The 24,501-nt window shown below is 35.5% G+C and overlaps 1 protein-coding gene across 2 annotated transcripts in view; it reads right to left on the bottom strand.

The window, feature by feature from the left end:
* Positions 1-24,501, bottom strand: part of LOC150107935 (protein GPR107-like) — a 243,791-nt gene that overhangs the window by 180,964 nt on the left and 38,326 nt on the right. For both annotated transcript variants that reach the window (XM_090415461.1, XM_090415462.1), the window contains exons 3-6: positions 18,617-18,667; positions 18,356-18,453; positions 11,335-11,519; positions 4,266-4,498 (exon numbers count right to left, since the gene is read on the bottom strand). In XM_090415461.1, the coding sequence (XP_090271587.1) occupies positions 4,266-4,498; positions 11,335-11,519; positions 18,356-18,453; positions 18,617-18,667 (567 nt within the window). The remainder of the gene's footprint in view (positions 1-4,265; positions 4,499-11,334; positions 11,520-18,355; positions 18,454-18,616; positions 18,668-24,501) is intronic.

Here is a 24,501-nt window from a genome sequence, read left to right as displayed (position 1 = left end):
TCTCGGATCTGGGTTAGTCCCGAGCGGGTGGAAGGAGGGGAAAATAGTTCTACTGCATAAAGATGGTTCCAAGACCGCTGTTGTAAATTACCGACCGATTAGCATATCAGGAATCATTGTCAAGGTCTTAGAGAAATTAGTCAAGAATACAGGATTGGATAGATGAAAATGGGATATTGTATGGGGGACAACATGGTTTTGTGCAGGGTAGATCATGCATCAGTAACTTGCTCACGTTTTATAACACAGTGACAGCTGAACTGGATAGGGGTAATGGGTTTACAGTGATACTACTGGACCTTGCCAAGGCCTTTGACAGGATACCACATGGAACTCTAATCAGTAAACTGGAGCAGATGGGGATAAATATAGGGTTGGTAAGATGGATAGGAGGGTGGTTGAAGGAGAGATACCAGAGAGTGGTTTATTCAGGAGTGGAGTCAAAAAGACGTCTTGTGACTAGTGGAGTGCCACAGGGCTCTGTTCTTGGACCACTGCTTTTCAATTTGTTCATCAATGATATTGGAAAGGATCTGAGAGGAAGTGTTCACTTATTTGCTGATGATGCAAAGTTGGGTAGAGCAATTGTGAGTGCACAGGATGTCAAAATTTTACAGGATGATTTGGATAGTTTGGAGGACTGGGCTAGGAAAAATGGATGTCAGTTTAATGTGGCAAAGTGTAAGGTTATGCACTTTGGGGTTAAAAGAATAGAAGCAGTATATCGCATTGGTGGAACCGTACTCCAGGAGATTGATGAGGCCAGGGATTTGGGAGTGCTGGTGGATAGGGAGTTGAAGTTTAGGGGGCACATTGCAAAAGTAACTAAAACAGCTCACCAAATCACTTGGCTTATGAAAAATACTTTAACATGCAGAGAGAAGCAAGTTGTTGTTCCTCTGTATCGAGCCTTGATAAGACCCCACTGGACTTCTGTGCCCAGTTATGGGCACCAGGGTTTCTTCGTGATTGGGAGGAAGTGGAGAGGGTCCAGAGACGAGTGACCAAGATGATAGCAGGTCTGTGGAATGAACCTTATGAGAATAGGTTGAGGATTTGTGGGTTGCAGAAATTGGACGATAGGCGAAGGAGGGGTGATATGATTGAGACATTCAAATTACTGAAGGGTTTTTATAAGATTGATCCAGAAGATATTTTTGAAAATATGACTGGTGGTGGGAGGACTAGGGGCCATTCATGGAAGCTGGGCAAGAGCGTGGTTGACAAGGGTGTTAGAGCTAGGTTTTTTACTTGGAGAGTGGTGAATGAGTGGAATAAGCTTCCAGAGTCTGTTGTGGGTGCTACGACCGTGAATGAGTTCAAGGCAAGATATGATAGATACTGTGTGAATGTTGAATAGTTGTTCCAGACATGATGTTAGGGCCTCCCTCGATGAGTCTGTCGACTCCTTGGAGTTTCCCGGAACAATAATAATAATAATAATAATTATCTACTTCAGCTGCCTTTTCTGATTGCTCTTAGATATGTAGATCTGAATGCATATTTCTTGTATATTTTCTACCAGAGTTCTGTCACTGTTTATCTCATTTGATAATCTTTCCAAGTAATTGCTCTAGACATTTACACTATCTTCAATTTTTATAACACTTTTATCATCTCATTCATTTTACAGTACTATCCTAATTATTGTTTATATTCTTAGTTATTCAAAAGACTTATCATGGTTTTTGTTTAGCCAGAATTTTACACATAACCATCTCATATTTTTCCTCAATGTGCTCTCCACTTTTGCAAGAATTCTAATTTTTCTATCCTTATGAGCAATTTCACCATGTTTTTTTCAGAATTGGCCAATGTGTTTGAAAGAGCTGATTCTTGTTTTCAAAGTTTCGTTTTTTTTTCCCCTCCAGTATATGTATATCTCAGTTTACAGTTCACCTCTGAATGCTGCATGACTGGTTATTTTTAAACTTTTCTTACATATATGAGGGTGTGCTGAAAAGTTGTGATAATCACCATGAGGGAATTGACATGTCTTCTTATATCCTAAAAGAAAAGAACAAATTATTACAATTTGATGAAACATGGAGGTTAAAGAGTTTTAAGATATATTCTTTCTTGTGGTTATATCACTTGCTTTAGTATTTTTGTTCTAGGTGTTTATCAGAACTTTCCAGTCCCCCCCCCCCTTCCGTGTATTTCTTTTTAGTATAATATTCATTTCAGTTCTACTCAAAACTATATGGTTATTCTTATTTCTTGTGTCTTCACTCCACTTGAATTTGTGAATATCTTTAATGTTGGAACATGGTGTTAGTAATAAAATGTCCTGAACAGAAATCAGTAAAAAATTGCTAGTTATTAGCTTTGCAGTTTTCTCCATATTTTCTAACATTTCTAAGTCTGGTTTTCATTTCCTAACTCTGCTGTTTAGATAAACAACGACTAGTTTTCCTTTATGTCAGTTGCCTTCTCCAATGACACTAAATACTCCACTTCTCTCTCTTAGAACCTTCTGTGGAATTATACACACAAATGTACTGTTTTCAATCCTTTATTTTAAAATGTGTTTGCATTGCCTACTTCAAATTACTGCTTTTGAAGATATTTATCCTGACAAGTACTAAATGCTATAGCTACTCGTTTGCCTGTTCACTATTGCTGGAATATAACATCTTAATATTTTAGTAGAATCTCACCTGTTTCAGTCTTCATCTCATTAACATCAATTATACAGACACGGTGCTTCTCTAATGGTCTCATGGAAAACTAAGATTCTATATCATGTGATTAAAGGATATAATGACACATGGATGTGAACACTTACTAACAGCCAGAGGAAACAAGTAGAAGTTGTGGAAATTGATTACTTCACACTAAGCATGAAAGCCACCAATATGGATCTGAGGAATACATATATTCAAACAGAGATGGAAGTTGAACAACCTGTTACAGAGAGGAGAGCAGCATGCACTTTGAAATGGTATCTTTAAAATGAAATGCTATCATTCTTCTCTTTTCATGATGGCATGATCTCTGTAATCAACTGGTAGCAAAACAGTCAAATCCTTAACTGAAACCCATTCTGACACTGCTCAAATCTGACACACTTTTACCTTGAGTCCTTCTTTCATATATTGCATGAGAAAGTAGTCTTATATCAGCTCAATAAACTCTCCATTCTTATGATATTTTGTTACTACTCAATTGATGTTCAGATAATTGAGATCACCGAAAATGATTATTCATTTACTATCCATCAGGGTAATTTGGTGATTTCTTTCTTCATCAACCTCAGAAACCGTACAGTCAGGTCTGCAAAAACAGCCCATAACAAATTTCTTCCTGTTAGTCTCCACTTCACACCAGATAGCCTCAAACACACTGCTACATAAAACATTGTTATGCCCTTGTTTTTCTATCTCCTCTGTCTTTCCTGAAAATACTATAGTCTTTATACTTGATTCAAGTTACTATATCTGACTGTGAGAGCAAGGTTTTACAAATGTCAAGAACCTTGGACCCAATGTATTCACCAAAAGCAACAACCTCAACCCCTTTGTTCCTGATGCCTGGCATCTGTGTATAGACATAAGTTACTTCTGGGCTTTCTTTGTACATTTACATCTTCAGTATGCTTGGCTCAGTTGGGCAAATTTCTCATTTCCACACACAATCAAAAAGTCTGAACTCAAAGTATACAGATCCACCCCTATGCCAGATTTATGTTATTATCATGTTTGAATGTCTTAATTGAACATGCACACAATTCTCACAGATCCTACATTGATGATTTAGTTTCCCTAACTCTTTGAATTAGATTTCATCCCAATAAATAATTTTTCCAGGTTCCTGATAACAAATTCAGTAAAGTGTAAGCTATCCCTCTTATTCAAGCCTTTAGCATCATAAAAAAAACTCACTCCATACACCAAAAACACACATCTATTTCTATGGCACAGGCTGTGCATCAAATCATTTGCTGTCATAGCCCTCCCTTCTTAACTCAGAACTATCATACCTCAATAATAAACTAACAATTTTCACTCTCTCTTCTTTCTTGCTTCTGCCAGCAATTCTTTCAAATCTTCTCTCATACTCTATTACTACTTGTACCATTTGCTCCAAGGGGAAAATGACACAAGAAGTGATAGTTTTAATTTCTAAACTTTCTAACTTATATTTAAAATTCTATACACTGTAAATAGAAGTGATACTGAAGTTTGTTATAATAAATGCAAAACGTCATTGGGATAGAAATGCACAAAATCAAAACAAATTTTAAACAATATTTCAAATATTACCTGTAAACTATATGCAGATTCTTCATCTGACTTTTTATGAATGGGTATATCTATAGAAGGGCAACTCATTTCTGTTAGTTCTGTAGTAGTTTCTTTTTCATCTGGCTTTGTTTCTGCTTTACTATTTTCATCTCTATTACTCAGCTTTTCATTGTTTATTTCACTCTTTTCTTTCTTTTCATCCTTTTTATTCTGACTATCTTTTTGATCAGTTTTCTTTGAGGATGACAATTCTAGTTAAAGAATATAAAGTTTAAAAAATATATACTAGAACATTAGTTTTTTTTAAAAAAATAAAATAAAATAAAAACTTAAGCCATTTATAAGAGATGTAGAACAAATATCTAAAATCCTTTATTCATCATCATGATCAAATTCCTGATATGTATCCTCAGGAGGAGATATTATGATAATATATGAGAAGTTTACATAATTACTAACTGATTACTAAAAGATGATTTTCCTCCAAATTACTCCATTATCTCTCAGAACTCCAATATTGTAAGATCTTATATTTTAGTTTTCTAAGGCAGTAGTTCTCAAACTTTTGCCAATAGGCCATATTTCATCATCAAAGGTAAACTTTTGTATGCTACTTCTTAAGTGCACAATTGTGGAGTAGCTAAAATAATTATTTGCCTCTGATTTTGCTTATTACTGGGGAAGCCCTCGCCAACCTTCACAATGAGAAGGGAAGTCTGGGTCTCTTTCTCCCATGGTGACCCAGTCCATCTTGGAAGAGTGCATATGATTATATGTATGGATTCATATGAATGAATGAATGACAGACATCACAAAAATCCATGATTAAAGTGGAATTCAAACCTACAGCCCTTTGGCTGTAGGTTTGAATTCCTATGTAGCTATTAACTTTAATTTTAAAAAGTGCAAAATTTAATAAACAATTAAATTAAGCATTTAATTACTTATTCAAGTTCAAGCTTTCAAGGAATTAAGTTTGTAAAAAAAAAATAAATGGACAAAATATATTAAATATAGTAATGCGAAGAATCATACTGCTTCCTTGCATACACCAGGTTCCAAGCTAAAGTTTTAGTCTCATAACTGGCTCCATGTTTAGCCATTCCTCCTCCTCCTCCCCCACCTCAGACAAAAAAGTATTGAAAAACCCAACTTTGTAATCATAAACTCAGGAGAAAGGCAGTAAGTACTTCATTGGTATGTCAGCGAGTCCAGAATATTCTGACTATATGTAGAGCCAAAAGTCTATCAAACTTCTCTTCCTGAAGAAGTTCTTCAGTGACATGTCTGAAGTTAGTTCTAAAAGATTATCTCTTTTAATGAAAGCTTATCGTTGATATTTTTTATTATATTCTATTCATGTTCAAAGATTCCTGATACACTGAAATCCTCTCTGCTTCTGGAAAAACAACGTTTTGAATTGCTTGCATGTTCTGTTTGAAGTCTGAATAATCAGATTAGAAATTTTTCAACCAAATGTAAACATGAAATCATTCAGAGCTGTAACAAAATCTTAACTGATGAAGCATTTCTGGTATAGCTACATAGTTGTACAAATCACTCGTACTTCACCAGGAACATTACAGATGGCAACATCTTTTCCTTGCAATGCAAGGGTCAAACCACTCAAGATGCTGCAAATATCAGATATGCTACTCAAACAATTTAGGAGAAATCTTCTGATGAGTCTTCTGACTTTATGGAGATACCCATTATAATAATAATAAATCATGCATATGATCTGAGAACTTAAACACTTTCATTCTCATCTCACATCAAAGAAATGAATATGAAATTATTCCACAAGATAGCCACTGAACTTTAGAACATAATTTTAAAAAATGACACGTACTTGCTGTCCATTATTAAAAAGCAGCAGTTTATAATTTTTACTGCTTCATTCATAACTAGCATATTCTGTGTGGCATATACAGCTAGGTCTCAATTAATGCGAGTCTGAATAATGTGATATTCAATTTAGTGTGAATTATACAACAATACTAGGTTGCGTTTAATGTGAACAAAAATTAAGTTAATGTGAGGTTAGCGCATGCAAAGTTCAGGTTACTCAGGTACCATTAGGGTTTTAGATGCTGATACTTTAGACTGCACATTAGTTTTCATTTTATTGTTTTTAAGCTCCCTTAACAAAATGGATAAAAGGAAAATTCTTTCAGATAAAAACACTAAGTGCAAAGAAGAAGTAGATAGAAGAAAAGTGTGCAGGTTAAATTCTTTTCTTTTTTCTATGATCTATTGCATTGTGAAAGAAGCATCTCTGCATCCTCTTCTAAAACCACACTGTTCTTCTTCTAAATAATTTTCTGTATGTTTAATTAGTCTGTTCTTTAAGATGTTTGCATATAATTTAGATGCTGTTATTAAGAGAGTAATGCCTCTGTAATTTCCACATTTGTCCTTGGGACCTTTTATATGAATATTTATTACCACTCCAGTTTTCCATTCTTTTGGGATCTTTTGATATTTCCAGATATTATTGAAGAGTTTAAGTAGGTTTTCTTTTAAGCTATTGTCTGCATATTTAAAGAGCTCAGCACATATTCCATTCAGGCTAGGGCTATTTCTTGAGTTTTTTTATTCTTCCATTACTTTTTCTTCAGGGACATGAATTCAGTTAGTTATACAGGAAAGTACACAGGGTGTCCCTGAATTCATGGCCCAAACGTGAGGGGATGGTAGTACACACCGAAACCACCAATATTTGTCACAGAATATGCAGCCACAAACGCAGTGAGGAGTCGGAAATGAAGCACGGACAGACACCGGTTTCCAGAGTGACGTTTATTGGAGATCATTACAACAAATGCTCAAACGTCAGCCCACCAACGTTGATACATGCAGCACAGCGGTGGAGTAGTGATTGGCGTACCTGCTTGTAAGCACCAGACTTGTTGCGCACATCGCCAGTGCAATGGACAGTCGGGCTACCAGATCCTCTGCGGACTACAGACTGCAGACAGTCGAGCTACCAGATCCTCTGCGGACTGCACGGGCGTCTCGTACATGACACTCTTCAAATGTCTCCACAGAAAGAAATAGAGACAAGAAAGATCACGTGATCTGGGGGGCCACAGGATGGGACCACTGCACCCACATTCGGTTCCCAAATGTGGCATTAAGATGCTGACGCACATCCATGCTGAAATGGGCGGGTGTCCCATCGTGCTAGAACCACATACGGGAGCGGATGTTGACTTGAACATCCTGAAGCAATTCTGGCAAAACCCCTTGCAGAAAAAATATGGTACATTTGCCCATCGAGACGGTTTAGCCTCAATGGGTGAACGACCCTACCTATCGATAGGTAGGGTCCAATTAAGTAGTCATGCGCGATCCCTGCCCAGACATTGATGCCAACCCGTTGCTGGTTCGACTGTGGACGTGCACCATGGGGATTCTGGGCCACCCACAAATGCGCATTATGGACACTGACCACACTCTTGAGAAAGTTGATTCATCTGTAAAGAGCACATGAGCGGAGAAATTGGGCTGTACAACACTTTGCTACAGGAACCACTGGGCGAAATCCATGTGCAGGGATAATCAACAGTTGTCAATATCTGCATTCACTGCAAGTGATAGGGGTGTAGCCCTTCAAGCAGTACTCACCAGACACTGTTCCGATGCAAACCCAGGCAGTGGGCTGCAGATTGCATGCTTGCACCTGGGTTATCTATCACCATACACAAGATGTCTTTGCTCATAGCTGGTGTCCGTGCTCGTCCTACATCATGTCGACTGACGTGGAACGTGCCTGCCTCACACAGCTGATGATGCAGTTGTGCAAACATTTTATGATCGGGCACACGGCACAGGTATAGTCATTGCTCATGATACAGTCTTTGTGCCTCTCTACCATTGCTCTCGGCTATGCCATACATCAGGTGCATATTGACTTTCTCTGCGTTCGTGAACTGCTCCATCTATGTCCAGTCGACGCTGAGAATGTTGCGGGTTTGGCCAATCCAGCACTTTTAAACATGCCACCTCGTCCAAGCTTCTACTAGCAATGGCTGCATTTGCAGCCACATATTAATATTGGTGGTTTTGGTGTGTACTACCATTTGCTCACGTTTGGGCCATGAATTCAGGGACACCCTGTATTGGTATCTTCAATTTTGTAAGTTTTGTCACTGTTTTGTATTTCTTGTTTTTCATTCCACAATATTTTATAGTGTTCTATCCAATCCTCTTTGGAAATTAGATTATTTCTTAATTGATCAATAGAAATTATTGATGAAACAAATAAAAATGAAGCAACAATCTTGATGGGAAATTTCAATGCTAGAGTGGAAAGTAACCCAATAACAGGATGCATTTTTTTGCTGTTTGTAGTTGCCTGAAAATTTTAAAACCTATTCTTTGTGGTCCAGTGATATCCTGCTCTAATGATTTGACATATTTACTCCAATCTTCTCTTAGTATATTTCTGGAAAGCTTTCTGACTTCAGCCAGTAATTTCTTATATGGTATATATCAGCAGTGTTTTTATTTTGCAGATAGATTTTAAAAGCCTGTTTTTTCCTTTTGATTAATTCCTTTAAGTCATCATTCCAAGTTCCGAGCCATTTTTTTGTTTTTCCTTGATTTGTATCCTAAACTTTCTTCTGCTGCTTTTAGTATGGCTTCCTTTATATTTTTCCAGTCAGTTTCAATATTGTTTGTGGTTGGTTTTATTTTTATCTCTTATTCTGTTTTCATATAAGTTTCTAATACTCTCCTGTTCTAGGAGGTGAATTTTAAATTGTTTATTAGATGTTGGTTCATTATCTTTTTTTCTTTTGAAACATGTGGTTTTTTTTATGAATTCAAATCTGCTTTCAACTAAAATGTAATCACTATCAATTTCGCTCCCTCTAAAATCCCTTGTATCAATGACATTATTATTTAGTTTGTTAATAATAATTTAATCTATTATTGATTTTATCTCTCTTGTTTCCCATGTGTATTTATGTACATTTTTATACCTGAAGTATTGCTGATTTTTAGATTGCAGAAGTCTCTTAATAAAATTCCATTGTTATTGATTCTCCCTCTGATCCTGTTGGGTTACTTCCCACTCTAGCATTGAAATCTCCCATCAAGATTGTTGCTTCATTTTTCATCAATAATTTCTATTGATTTAATTTTTCTGCAGGTCTTATCAAGAGTGATATGGTACTGTTTTAAACTATTAAAGATATTTCCTGATTTAAAAACTATTTAACTGAAGGAAAGCACAAAGGACAGATTAAAGGCTAGTTAAGGTTAATGAAATAAATTTCTTTTTAGTCAATGTTTCATGCTTTGTTACCACTTTGGTGTTTTTCTTCAAAGTGTTGACATAGCCAACAACCTGGCTCTTGCTGATTGTAGGTAACATTTAGCAAGTCTCATGTATGAGCCTATATATTGATTTACCAATCTCTGCACAGCACGCATGCAACTAGTGATGATAGAAATCACAGGATATCCCTTGTTTTGCTTCTGCGATGTCCACTCTGCAGATAGAGCACTTCATAGCATCATTTGATATGTCTCGCATTTGGTTGGCTCATTACAACTAATTATTTAAATTGTTCCACTTTTTCAATTTCAAAATTCTCAATATTCACACTTGTATCAGTTAACTGATTCTGCCTGGCACCAATTATTTGGGGGTTTTCTTGATTAATTTTTCGTCTTTTCTCTTGTTCTAATTTTTGCAGTTCCAAATACATTTCGTTTGCTTTCTGTTTGGTTCTTGACATGGTTCTTAAAAAGACATAAAATTAAAAACTTCCAAATTTTTAGATTGCTTGATTAAGAGAACGCTCAATTCAAATATTGAACAAAAAGAAACGTTTGAAAATATGCAACGAACATTTTAGTCGTACCTATATTATTATATGGCAGAAAAAAATTTGGCCAATAAACAAACAAGATAAATAAAAAATAACAAGTGAAATGAGATTCATTGGAAGAACTGCGAAACACACATTATTAGACAAAAAAATATATATATATATTTCAAAAGAACTAAAAATAAAAGCAACAGAAGAAACTAAACAATTACAAACAAAATTAGATAGAATACGTAAACTGAATGGACAACACCCAATACCCTAAACCAGTGTTTCCCAAATGGTGGGTCACAACCTGGCACCGGGTCATGAAACCTAAATGCCAGGTTGCCTAAAAAATAAATATAGAAACCGATTGGAAATCAAACCAGATTTAAGAATAAAGTTATCATCTTTTCCTCCAAACCTGAAGTTTCTAGTTAACAAACAACAGCATCACACTATTCATTAATAAATTACTTGGCTTTAGTTTAATTTCTTTATATTTTTGTAAGAGTAAATGCTTCTTTATTATAATAATAATAATAAATGAAAACTCTATGAACATTCAAATCTGTTTTATTTTACCTACTGGCCATAAAAATGTTATGGGTCACGAAGATGAAGTATTAAAATAACCAGGCCACGGAAAAAAAAGTTTGAGAAACCTTGTCCTAAACAATTAATAAAATATAAACCAGTTGGAAAGAGAAGGCAAGGTAGACCTCAAAAGAGGATATTAGATGGATAATGAGACTGGAACAAATCAATATAGTCTGTAATTAGTGTTATCATGATGATTCTCGACATGATGTCTCCTGCATATGCTACAATCTGCAATAATTTGTTTATTAATGTCTTTAATATCTATTGGTAATGATCGAACAATGTATTCCAAAGCTAAGTTTAAAAGTAATGGAGCCACGTCATCTCCTTGTTTTAATCTTTGAACTAAAACCTGTGCCTCCAAATTATTTTCTATTGTTAACCTTGTCTAACTAGACTATATAGTATTCTAAAGTATATCATAATCTCACATAATTTTTTTTTTGTTAATGCTGTCATATGCTTGTTAGAAATAAACAAAAATCTGAGGAATATATACAGCCAATATTTATCCAATGCTCATTTAGAAAATTTTGTTTTCCAACAAGCATGTGACAGTATTAACAGAGGAAAATTATGACATTGTGCTGGTCATACATTTCCTTAAATTCAAACGAATCATTCATATAGTTATTTTATTTATATATTTTAAGAATTACCTGAAGGAATAGATCTCTTTCTTCGACTACTCATAAGATAGCTATCACTTGTGAAGTGTTCAATGCTGCGTCGCTGACGAGGCGCATCTGTATTATTATTGTCACTGTTGCCATCACTGCTGCTAGTTTCTGACTCATGTTTAATTTGAAGTGATGAAGCCAACTTGCTACAATTTACATACAGTCTGTAAATTGTAAAATACATCTTAATGTGTTGGTAAAAATATTACTGAAGTAATACTAATATGCAGGCTAATCACAACTAGCCATAGTGGTACAATGTACTGAATTTACAATGCCATGCATAAATCAAATAGCTTTGCGATTATTTAATTCAGAGCATATATTCACAACTGCAACAAAACGAACCATATTCCAATTCTGATTTAAACACTGGTATCTGATAAAAGACAAAACTAGTAATGCAATCGAACAACCATAATATTGAGAATATACACTAGATATTTTTTATTCTTGTTTTGCATTTGAATTTTTTTTTTTTTTTTTTTTTTTTTTTGGAACACATCAAAATTGATATGTTCCAAATATAACAAACCTAAAAGTAAAAACTTGCAAGAAACTATCTCTAGAATAAACAGTGTTTAGAATTGGCAGCATGGATAGTGAATGGGTGTATAACAATTTGTAAACATGAATAAGAGAATGGCTGGCTAAGGGATATTAAATTGTAATGTATGGAGGTGCAAAGCTGAAACTACAATATTTTAAGTCATAGGCAATGGCTACACTTTCATTCTCACCTCAACTCTCAATACTAGCAAGCAATAATGTCTTGTGATATGCTGAATCAAGGGCAAACCTGTGCAAGATCATGAAAGAAAAAATTTGGCTCATGACCTCATATGTCCTCTTAAAGAAATTTCTTATTAATTCATTTAGGAATTGAAAACAAGCCTAAACTTATTCATTCTGGCCAGAAGAAACCCAAGACAACATCTTATTTTTTTTTTGCAAGATTTTCCTACTTTAGAAGTTAAAAAAAATTTTTTTTTACAATCCCTGAAGAGGTCTGTCTGCTCTTTTATTGAAACTGCAGGAAGAAGGACCAATCAACAAAAGCTATGAACAAAGCTGAATTAGATTAGTATCTGATAAATCAGTACAGTACACTCCTACTAAAGTGAATTCATAAGGACTGGGACCAAAAGACCAGTGTTTATTTGAGTGAATGATTTGCTATAGCAAACTTCTTTTAGAATAGCATGGATGATATGGGGTTTAAGCAGTTGTCTGAATTCACCGTAACCATGTGTGCTACAGTGGGAGTTAGAAAAACTAATGAAAATCTAACTGGGCAAGTTGATACAATTTGATTACAATTCAGTTAATCTTTGGCATGTATCAAACATGAATTGTTAATATCATCCATTATAATAGCAATGGAGTTATCCCCCTTTGTATACAACTACTTACTTTAAGTAGTTGTAATAACCAAGCCTCCATATACAAGTAGTAAAAAATGTATCTTCTGCATTATTAAACATTGCTATCTCCCTGGATCTGTCTCCCACTGATAAGACTTCAAAAAAGGTCAAAATGGGTGTCGGTAGTGATTCTTCTCCTATGTATAGCAATATATATACATCCAAAATAAACTATGCTTTATATTATGTGCAATGTATTACTGATATAAACTGATGTGAAGTCAACAACTTCTATATACAAGTAGCTTAGTCATGAAGATACCTCATGTGTAAACTCTGCTAACATTAAACAATATTATTATTTCTCAGTTTAATATAGCATATGAGTGTTGCTAGAGAAAATCATGCTAGAAATAGTTATTCTTATTCTCTATTACAATGATGCAGAATTTTTTCCCAAAAAATTGAATATAGATGTACCTAAACATCATCATCAATCATCATCAAATTCCTGCCATGTACCCTCAAGGAGTGGTACAGGATATGATAGTACTACATGAAAAAAATTACATCATTACTAACTTCCTATCTACAATTTTCATCCAAATCAGTCTGTTACTTGTCAAGACTCCAACATTATCAGATCTTATATTTCTATCGTCTAAGACACTTTGTACCATATCACTCACCGATATTTTGGTCTTCCTCTGGGTCGTTTTGCTGCCAACCTGGCAGAGAACACTTGTTTTGCTAATCTTTCTTCACCCATTCTGTTTAAGTGACCATACCACCTGAGATTAGCTGCTAACGCATTCCTGGATGCTGACAATGTCAAGTTCTTTCCTAATATCCTCGTTTTTTAATATGATATTGCCATTGATGCTATCTGTTCATGCCTATAATCTTTCTCAGGACTCTCATATCTGCGGTCTCTAGTCTTTGGTGAAGTGTTTTACTTCTGACCCAGCTCTCAGATTCATAAGTTAAAATTGATTTGAACACTGTCTTGTATACAGCTAATTTAGTGTTCCGACTAATTTCTCTCTTATTCCATATGAATTTATTCAATTGACTTCCCACCATACCAGCTTTGCTGATTCTGTTGTCTATTTCTATATTTAATTTACCATCTTCACTAAAAATCGTGCCTAAGTAGCTGAAATGTTTTACTTGCTCCTCAGGGTCTCCATTCACAACACAGTTGACATTTTCAATGCTTCTGCCTATTTTCATTGTCTTTGTCTTTTTATTGCTGACCTTCATACCATATCTATTACAACAGCTATTCAATTTAGTCAGAGAATCTTGCAGACTTGTAGCGGATTTATTTAGAAGTATAACATCATCCGCATAATTGCTTTATGCGGATGATGTTATAGCAAAGAGCTGACATTAACATCTCCAATTTCGATATCACGTTTAATACCACTTTCCTTCATAATGTGATCCATATAGATAACGAATAACAAAGGGGATAATGTACATCCTTATCTCACACCAGATTTAACATTAAACCATCTCATGTACTATCTTCAATTCTAACTGCTGACTTGCAACTCAAATAAAGACTAAGTATTGCTTGATATAATGCCCCATTAAAACCATATAACTGTAGCGTATTGAATAGCTTCTCTCCTGGCACCTTTTGTCACATGCCTTTCCCAGATTGACAAAACGTAAATACAGATCTTTGTTATATTCCTATGACTTCTCAACTATTTGTAGTAAAGTGAAGATCTGATCCTGACAGCCTCTATTTGGCCTGAATGTAGGTTGTTCTTTACCAAGCTTATCTTCCACAATTCTTCTCAACCATTTCTCAAGTATACTGGCATAAATCTTGCCAGGAACACTCAGTAGGGAAATACCTCTAATTCTCGCATTCAGTTTTATCTCCCTTTTTATATATGGGTACTATTAGAGCTCTACTCCAATCATCAGGAATTTGCCTCTCTGTCCAGGACTTCTGAATTATGCAGTGCAGCCACTGTCGGACTTTTATACCACCATAATTCAGCATTTCTGGTCGAATATCATCCACTCCTGCTGCCTTTCCACATTTCAAGCCTTTGATGGCTTTTTCTACTTCAAGTATGGGTATGGATTCCTGATTGTATGCCTGTTGAGTGTTTTTTTACCACTGTGCTCTCACTGCTTCTTTCATTTAGCAATTTTTCGAAGTAATTACTCCATACTTCAAGGATATCTTTTTCTCCTGTTTTCATGTCACCTTTATCATCTCTAACTCCTTTTACAGCACTCTTTCCTCCATTTCTAAGCTTCAAGAACTTCCAGAATATCTTACCACCTTCTTGATATTTATTTTCTATGTTCTTGCCAAAGTCCTCCCATGACTTTTGTTTAGCTAGTTTTACACAGTGTTTCGCTTTCTTTATTCTCTGTATTCTCTAAGAGCAAAAGCTGACTTATTTGCCAGGAACTTTTGATATGCTTTCTTCTTTTCCTTTACTGCCTCTTTAACTCCCTGTGTTCACTATAGAGTTCTGATTTTTCTCTCCTTGCAGACAACCGCACCACATGCCTCTCTGGCTGAATCAATCAGTTTTTTCTTCAAGGCTCGCCACTTAATCTTCAAGGTTTGGTTCCTGTTTTCAAACTCTTTCATTTTTTCTTCAATAATCTTTGTGTATTTTAGTCTACAGTTCACATCTGAGAGCTGCTCAACTTTTATTCGCTTTAAAACTTTCTCCTACATGTTATTCTTTTCAATATGAAATTCAATTTTATCCTGCTCAAGACTTAATAGTGATCGCTTTCAATTTCAAATCCTCTGTATACACTCTGGTGTCCTGCACCAGGGAGACAACATCACTATCAACAATTACATAGCCAATGAGACTTTTCTTATTCCTTGCCTCTTCTGTCCATGTGAATTTGTGCACATTTTTATGTTGGAACCTGGTTATTACTAACACTATGTTCCAACATAAAAATGTGCACCACGTCCTGAGCAGAAATCCAACAAGTATTTGCCATTATTATTAGCTTTGCTCTTTTCTCCAAATTTTCCCAAAATATTTTTGTATGTCTGACAATCATTTCCTACTTTGCTATTTAGATCCCCAACAAGGACCAACTTTTCCTTTTCATTGTATCAGATGCTTTTTCTAAAGCATCAAAAAATTCCTCCACTTCTACCTTAGTAGAACCTTCTGTGGGATCATAGGCACAAATAAATCTCATTGTCCAATTCCCCATTCTGATATTTGCCCACATCACTCTACTTGAGACTGCCTGCCATTCAAGAAGATTAGCCTCGTATTTTGTGTTGAATACTATAGCTACTCCTTCTTTTCCTTGATTGTCATTTGCTATTCATTTAATCTTTATTCCTAAGCTTTCAGTTGCTACATCTGTCAACATTTATTTCTGATATTCCCATTCCTCTATGTCATTTAATTCCTATATGGTTTCTGTTTTGATATTGTCGCCTAGTATAGAGAACTTGTAATTAAGGAGTTTCTTAACTTGGTTGATAATCATTTTCCCACTTTATGTATTTCTAACCATTTTGGTTTAAATCAAATTTTTGCAACATCAAATAATGATCAGAGTTTAATTCAAAGCAGCTTGATATATTCTTACATCTAGGTTAACTTGGTTAATTTAAAATTTGCAATAATGTCATCAATAACTGACTTTCATTCTCTGCCTAACTATGTATATTTATGTATTTCTTCATATTTAAATACCAAGTTCATTATTCTCATTTTATAAATGACAAAATCTTGCTATTTGTGTCCATTTTGATTACATATATCTTCACCAAATCTACCTTTGTTTGTATTTCCTGTTTCCTATTCTGTCATTTAAATTCCTTGCTAGTAGAAAATAGTCTGTTTCATATGATTTATCTATGACTTTCTGCAGTTCTTTATAAAAGGTTTTACTATCTTCTTTCTCTTCTTTTGGTACATATGCCCCAGTTATTGTTACCTCCTAATTAAAAATGTTTTGAGTCTAATTTGTATTAGTCTTTCAGTCCATTCATTATAATATGCAAATGCTCTTCATAGATTTATGTATCATTATACCCTGTTTGTGCCCTTTTTTTTCATTTTTACTCTACTATATATTGGTATATAGTTATTTCTTTGGTACTTTTTTTTTGCTTTTTCTTCATTTCTGTTACTATACATATCTTCACATTGACTTAGTGTAGTTATTCATCAAGTTCCTCTTTGTGTGTGATGCTCCTTATATTCCAAGTTGCAATTTTCATAATATGTCCATTCTTTCAATTTTGTTTACCTTTTCCTAAATCATGGTCATTTCCCTGGCAGCCTGTCTATATTTTCTTTGGCTGAGACTTGAAAGTATATGAAATTTCCCCAGGACAGGTTACTAGCCTTTTGCTGAGTAAGTCCAGTGGTTCACTGCCTGTCCAAAGGCATTTCTAACAGCATTTGCTCTGTTAGGGTTATACCACCCATACTCAGCTGCCAATGTCTTGTTTGCACTTTTAGAATAGCATGAGCAACAAGAAGGTGAAGTTAGTATCTGAGATAAAAGGCTATATATTATACTTCATCATCCCTTCAAAATCATAAAAATGAAAATCCAAAATTTTGAAATGTTAAATTAGTTTAATGCCACTTACCTGAAATCTGCATAACTAAATATGGGCAGTCTGTTCCATTAAAATCAAAATTAACTGGAAAATTTCAGTAGTCAGTCAACTTGGTCACCTCCAATTACAGAGCAGAAGGGAACAGTAGTGATGCACTAAAGATGGCAGAAGAAATTATATTCTTAGTTTAATTGTTTAACCAAGTGTAAGCAAACAATATTGTTGTTTGCGCATGAAGTTTCTTCTTGAGTGAGCTACTTTTATATAGAGGCCAATGACTTCACATCAGTTGCTTTAGTATCCCATAATGCACACACCTCTACACATCCTGCCGCTGATGGCCTGTTTCAGCAAGACAATGTGCTACCCTACCAGGCTGCATCCACTAAGGAATGGCTCGAGGAACACTCATCTGAGTTTGGCACCATCCAATGCCCTCCCACCATTCAAGATCCCCAGATTTAAATCCGATTGATTCTCTCTGGGATGCCGTAGAGCAAGACATCAGATCCATGTATCCAGGACACACACCTAAGACACAGTTGTGGATGCTGCAACAAACATGGCTGGAATTACCTCCGGCAATCCTCTGACATCTGGTGGAGTCGATGCCTCAGAGTGTACAGGCTGTTATTCGCACTAGATAAAGATCGACATGCTATTATGTAGGTATCTCTAATGTTTCGCCCATTCAGTGTACATACATACATAGCGTATATGTCCATGAACGAATGCACATGTGCATGGATACCCACCCATCCCACACACATTGGTAAAGACTGAACTGCCCAATCAGTCTCCAAAGGCTAGATAGGGTTAAAATGCCTTGCCTACTCCCTATAAGGGAATAAAAAGGTGTTAGCTAATTTTTGAGACATACACACACACAGTTGTCAAAAATGAACATTGCTGTCAATAGGAAGTTGGGCCTCCTTTCTTTCTTTTGCTCCCCCACCCCTCTCTGTGTAGTAATTTATCAATTATAAACCTGATTACTTATCCCCAAATACAATAAATACATAATTCCAAAATTAGTTGCACTTACTTCTTATTTGACAGATCAAGCTGGAATGTTACAATATCAATATCTCCATCGGTATTAAGAGATTCATCAAGAAGGAGACATTTTTCTTGGTTACTTTCCTATAAAATGCAAGATAAGAAATCACTTAGTGTTATATAGTTGTCTTAGATGTACACAAGACTTATTTAGTAAATGTTATATAATATAGATTTTCAAACCTTATACAATCAAATATATAACTTTTGAGACCAACTCAATAGTAAGTAGTATTTAATAACTTACCAAGTATGGCGTAACACTGACACTAATTGTCCTGGTTAATGCAAAACCAAACTGCAAAGAAAAACCATAATATGAATAAAGTTTTGTATATTTTGTATAAAAGATTGGATATTTAACTTTAAATAATTTGAGTGTAAATTAAAAAAATATTCAAATGGTATTTACCACATTACAATAAGCAGCACAAATAAATGATATACAGATGTCAATATTTTGGTTTTACTAAGACAGACAAAAATAAATGACATACTACTATGAAATAATCGGAAATTATAGTCGACTCAATATAACAGATTCATATGGATCACAAGAATAGTTTGCTCTAGTGAATTTCTATTAGCACAGCACTATGCCTATGGGCTTCAGTCTGAAATCTTCAATAATTGTTGGAATAAGTAAATCAGTTATAGCAGTGTTCGAAACAATTGACTGTATACATTAAACTTATAATGAATATAAGAACAATAGTGATCAAGGAAAGAAATTATTAGATGCAGTAGTTGACATTAAAATAGAAACTTCATGGAAAATAATTTTAAATATAGACATGAGGAAATTTCAAAACAGAATAATTTAAATCTTAAAACTAGTGTGTTAAATAAGTCTTTATAGTTCCACAAAGACTGATTTGTGTCTGTTGTCCTATAAAAGGTTCTAGTAAGGAAAAAGAAAAACTTAAGTTATTAGAGTGAGCAGTGTTTGCAGGGTTAGCCTAGTGGCTATGCGCTTCGCAACCATATGCCTGGGGAAGGAGTGTCCTAGGTTCGATTCCCATCAATGATGTGAGGAGCTTGAGGATCTTCCTCAGACATAGCCAAGTTAGTCCGTCTTGGTGGACAGTAGGGTTTTTCCCCCAGTTTATCTGGGGATTTTTATCCCACAAGCAGGCAAACTGGCCCCGTGAACACAATCGGATACAGTCATGAATATCATACTTAGGGGATGCAGCAGAGGAGTGGTGAACCGGCTGCATTAATACGCCAGTAACTCCTCATTAGGAGGGGACTCAACCCGTCCTGGATGGATGAAAAGGATAGATAGAGTGAGCAGTAGATATTAAGGTGTATCAATATGTTTTCAGAGGTGAATTGTTAACTCAAATACACAAATATTTGAGAAAAACTGAAGCAGTTTGAAAACCAAACTAAACTTAGGAGACTCAGTAGAAAATTTGATGACTTAACTATGTCATCAAATTTTATGTGGTGGAGTTATCTATAAAGACAGAAAAAACAGAACTTCATGGTAGACTTAGGAAGATAAGAGGCAATACAGGAAAAATAAAAACAATTATATAAACAATATACAATTAGCTAATGAAAATAAGACTGGTGAGAACAAGTTAAATATCACAAAAGGTGACAAAATGGGAGATATGGGAGGAGGGGCCTAGGAAATGAAGGAAAGAATACCGTAAAAGGAAACAGATGCCAAAGGTAACAAATACTGAAGATAAAGATATCCTGGATGTGATCAGAAACAATTAACAGTGAAATGAGATATGCAGTGAAAGAACAATGGAAAAAATATTCAAGAGGAAAACAATAAGGAATACATATTAATAACTTGGAGTACAAAAGCCAAGAGAAACCTGAAATAAGGAAATCCTTTCATTTTGATAAAATCATGGAGATTACAACCATGCTAAGAATGATTACTTTACTTCATGGTTACATGATGATCAGAATTCATCATAAAAATTATGGAAACGACTACTGTGTTAGAGTAAAACTGCGGTTTAATATAAACCAAAATAAAAACTCGACGTTTCAACCTTCACATTATGGTCATCATCTGGAGTATACACATATATACAAAGAAGCAAGCTGCACTACAATCTACATGGTATGCAAAAGTTAGTGATCTGGTCAACTGTTAAAACTATTGACCTGACCACTGGTGAAAAAAAAACTTACTGCATCAACGCCAGAATCCTGTTATTATTATCTATTTGGTTACAAAAATAAATTAAGCTAGAAAGGAACATGTTCACCCAAAGTCATACATATAAATATACATATAAATTAAAACTGAACAGTATGGATGGTGGCCAATAAAAGCTAAAATAATTGCTTAGAGTCATAAAATCAGGGTTTGCTGGAAAACTTGAACTATTCAGTCCCCTTAGTTCAAGTTTTCCAGCAACCCTGACTTATGCTACACTGCTTTGATAGATTTGAGCTGAGCTAACCACCACACAACTTGCACATTCTCCACCCTTGACACCATGCTTAAAACTACAACAGCCCTATCCAGCAGTGCCACCACATTGCTATGCAGGAACAAATTCTGGATGAAACTTTTAGTCTCTGGAATGTTTGTACAGCCCAAACCTTGCATATGTCTGCATTTCAATTTTTTACTGTTCTTTGAAACTATAGGGAGGTCCAACGTGGACACCCTGTATTATGAGATCTTATATTTCTGCCTTTTTACTGATTTTACTCCAAGCAAACTCCATGTAGAAAATTAGGAGAGTGCATATTTCAAATGATGTTTCAAATAAAAATAAAAATAAAAAGTCAATGTGAGAACAGCCTTCAAACCAGTTAACATCTAGAAGTTTCTTCATCCTCACAAAGACAGAATTCCATTTGAAAAATACCCTGAGGTATATGATTCCATGATCATGAAACATTCACATTGGTCAGGAAAAGGTTATGAAATCCATAAGAAAACACCTAAGGCATGTGAAAGATAAAAGAAAAGGATTAAAGTGGTCTTGTTGAACACTCATCTCTGAATGACATTCAACGGATTGGTCATATAAAAGGAACTTAAAAGGCATTTATGCTAATAACTCCCTACAGGCATTACAAAACAATGCACACCCTGTGCACGATGTATTGAATGACATGCATGACTAGCTATTGTTTAGCAATAGTTTGCATTATTTCTAGAAAAAATAATGGCTATTAGAAGTTTTCAGATCTTGTATGTTCTCTAGCATTTTTTTCTCTTAATAATCTATCTGCTAATGGGTGACATTATTAATAGACCTCCATGGACTCAAGACTCATCACAGAAGGCAAACACTGTTACACATAAAGTCCATCAAACCATGCTTCACACTCATTCATTGTAACTGTATTTACCGCAATGTCAAGCAATGCATTCCACTCACCAACCACTCTCCATGCAAAGAAACTGCTCCTTTATACCTCTACTTACACTCCTCATATATCTTCTGGGTATATCACCTTGTTTTACCTCCTTCTCCCATTCTACAAAAAAATTCTTCCACATTAACCTGGCAACAACGCTATACTAACTTAAATGTCTCAATCATATTCCTCCTATTCACAACTGCAAGGCTTTGCAAACTGCATCACATTTCATATCCTAAACCCCAGTTATGCTTTAGTCTTCTCCTTTCCAATATATCCTCATCACCATGAAACCAGGGGAGAGCAAATCTGTGCACACTAATCTATATGAGGCCTGATCAAGGCCTTATACAATGGAACCAGAATCTCTTTATTTCTACAAATTAAAGTCCTCCTCATCATTCCCATTATCTGTGGTGATGTCTTCACAACTTGTGCAATGTGGCCTCTGAACTTCAGATCCTTGTCCACCACCACTACTCAAGGTCTCTTATCTTCTCAACTTCCTCCAAAATTTCCCCACCAAGTGTATATATACTTTGCATCCTACCAAATTTCAGAACCTTATGCTTAGCAACAATGAATTGACAGTTTCATATTGTTGCCCCACTCATACAATCTATTCAAGTCCTCCTGAAAGACCATACATCTGCTTGATTCTTCATCACTTTCCTCAGTTTTGCATCATCTGCAAACAGTTGTATTATCACCAATTAAACATTCCCAATATCTAATATACAAATTAAGTAACAATAGTTAAATTAAGTAACAAAAAACTGGCACCTGCACCACACCACTAGTACTTTCGTACTAGATCTAGTACTTTTTATAATTTTTTAATGTTCTAGACACCAACAGATCCAGTTCTTTCTCCCTTCCAAATAATAATAATAACAACATGAGAGTTAGACATATGAGTTTAATATTTTTCTCTTCTCCCACCTCCCCATATATCACATTCAGTGACAGAAGCATGATTTCTTTTTTTCCTTCCCCTCTCACTGTTTGCTAATCTTCTCTTCCCCCCCATCCCCCTGATCTCATACTCACACAATCCGACTGGCATGAGACAATGAAAATATATTCTTCACTATTCAAACACTTCTTGCACCTTATAAGATCATTACGACAATGAAAACAGGCGAAAAAAATTAAATATTTTAATATGAGTAACGCTTTTATTGATCCACAGCATAATTTGGACCCCATTATGTAAAAATTTTGCTCCACATTTAAAACTTAGCACACAACAATGGAATTGTCGGGATATTTAAACAGCCAGATGTTTAAAAAATTTCAAACTTCAACAATGAGATATAATTGATGTTGTACGAATTTCAATTCATCGCTCACAGTCGCAGTTTGATTTGAATATAAACACTGGACTTCAAATCCACTGTACTGAATAGACAGTGGATTTGAAGTCCAGTGTTTCTATTAATTTTATTAACAAAAACTTGTTCAGTTCTTCATCAAAAATATTATTATTTAGATCTTCCTTTTAAACATGGACAGTGGCAAGAAAAACTTTCTAAATTTAAATCTGATTCTAAATCTCAGGGAAAAAAGCAATTGAAAGAATATTTTAAGCAGTGACAATAAATAAGAATAAAATAAGAAATCAACTAGGATGGCTGACTGACAGATATCAAAAAGTGGTATATGAGGGATGTGAGTCTGCAAGATTTGGGAATCCGAAGCGTTGTTGTCTTGGCTTGCACATCCCCTGAGACACTTCGCAAGTGTGGCAGTAGACAGCCTCCTAGGGGTGATTCCTGGACACCTTCAGATGACTGATTGGCCTGCTATGCTATTCCTCCCTTCTAGGGTTAGCACCCTGGTATAAATTTCCTCGTTTGCAATAACTCATCAGATGAAGGTTCCGACTCTATTGGCCTGAGCTAGGAAACTCGTCAAGTGTGATACCAGATATCTATTTCTTGTTTGGAGGTGATTCTGCCACCCATCCCAGCGTTATCCTCAGGAAGAAAGTTAAAAGAAAGCTCTGCAAGGACTGTCATCAACCCATTTATTCAAGTTCTCATCATGCTTGTTCTAGCGGTCAAGGAGTTCCCAATCTCAGACACTTCATATGTCAGGTCTGCGATCGTGCATTCTCTACTGCAATTGGCCTTGGCATGCATCGCACCTCAAAACATCCAGCCGAAGCCAACACTGCAATAAGAACAGAGCACGTCAAAGCACATTGGACTGCCAAAGAAGAAAAGATCCTCGCTGCTCATGAGATCGAATTGATGGCTCGAGGGATAAAGAAAATCAATGAGGCTTTATTTAAGGTGTTCCCATTAAGATCCGTGGATGCCATCAAGTGTCATACACAGAAAGCTCGTTACAAAGTCTTAGTTCAAGAATTGGCAGCCCATCCGCCATAGGTAGGGACAGGTAATATCTCCGTATCTTCTGTCCTGCTTCTCCATCTTCCAGCCACCATCCTGCTGTTGAAGAAGAGGCTTTGATTCTCAGACTGACATCATCTCTAGATGATTCTCCTGTTCCGGAATATAATAATCAAATTCTTAAATCTCTCATCCAGACTCACCTTCTGGGAATAGATATCACAGATCAGTTAAATGGCTACCTCCATGCTGAATTCTCCGAACACTTGATGACTCGTCAATATCAGCCTACGTCTCATTCTACAATGACTTTGTCAAATAAGAAGCAGAGGACGAGGGCCTATGCAACTGTGCAGGCCCTCTATAAAAGGAATAGAGGTCAATGTGCCAAAACCATCCTTAACAGTGCTTCCCCTCCACC

The sequence above is a fragment of the Typopeltis vanoorti genome, chromosome 3 (genome assembly GCF_054136105.1).
Source record: "Typopeltis vanoorti isolate ZY-2024b chromosome 3, IOZ_Tvanoo_1.0, whole genome shotgun sequence".
NCBI lineage: Eukaryota > Metazoa > Arthropoda > Arachnida > Uropygi > Thelyphonidae > Typopeltis > Typopeltis vanoorti.
This window is presented reverse-complemented; position numbering and strand designations above follow the sequence as displayed.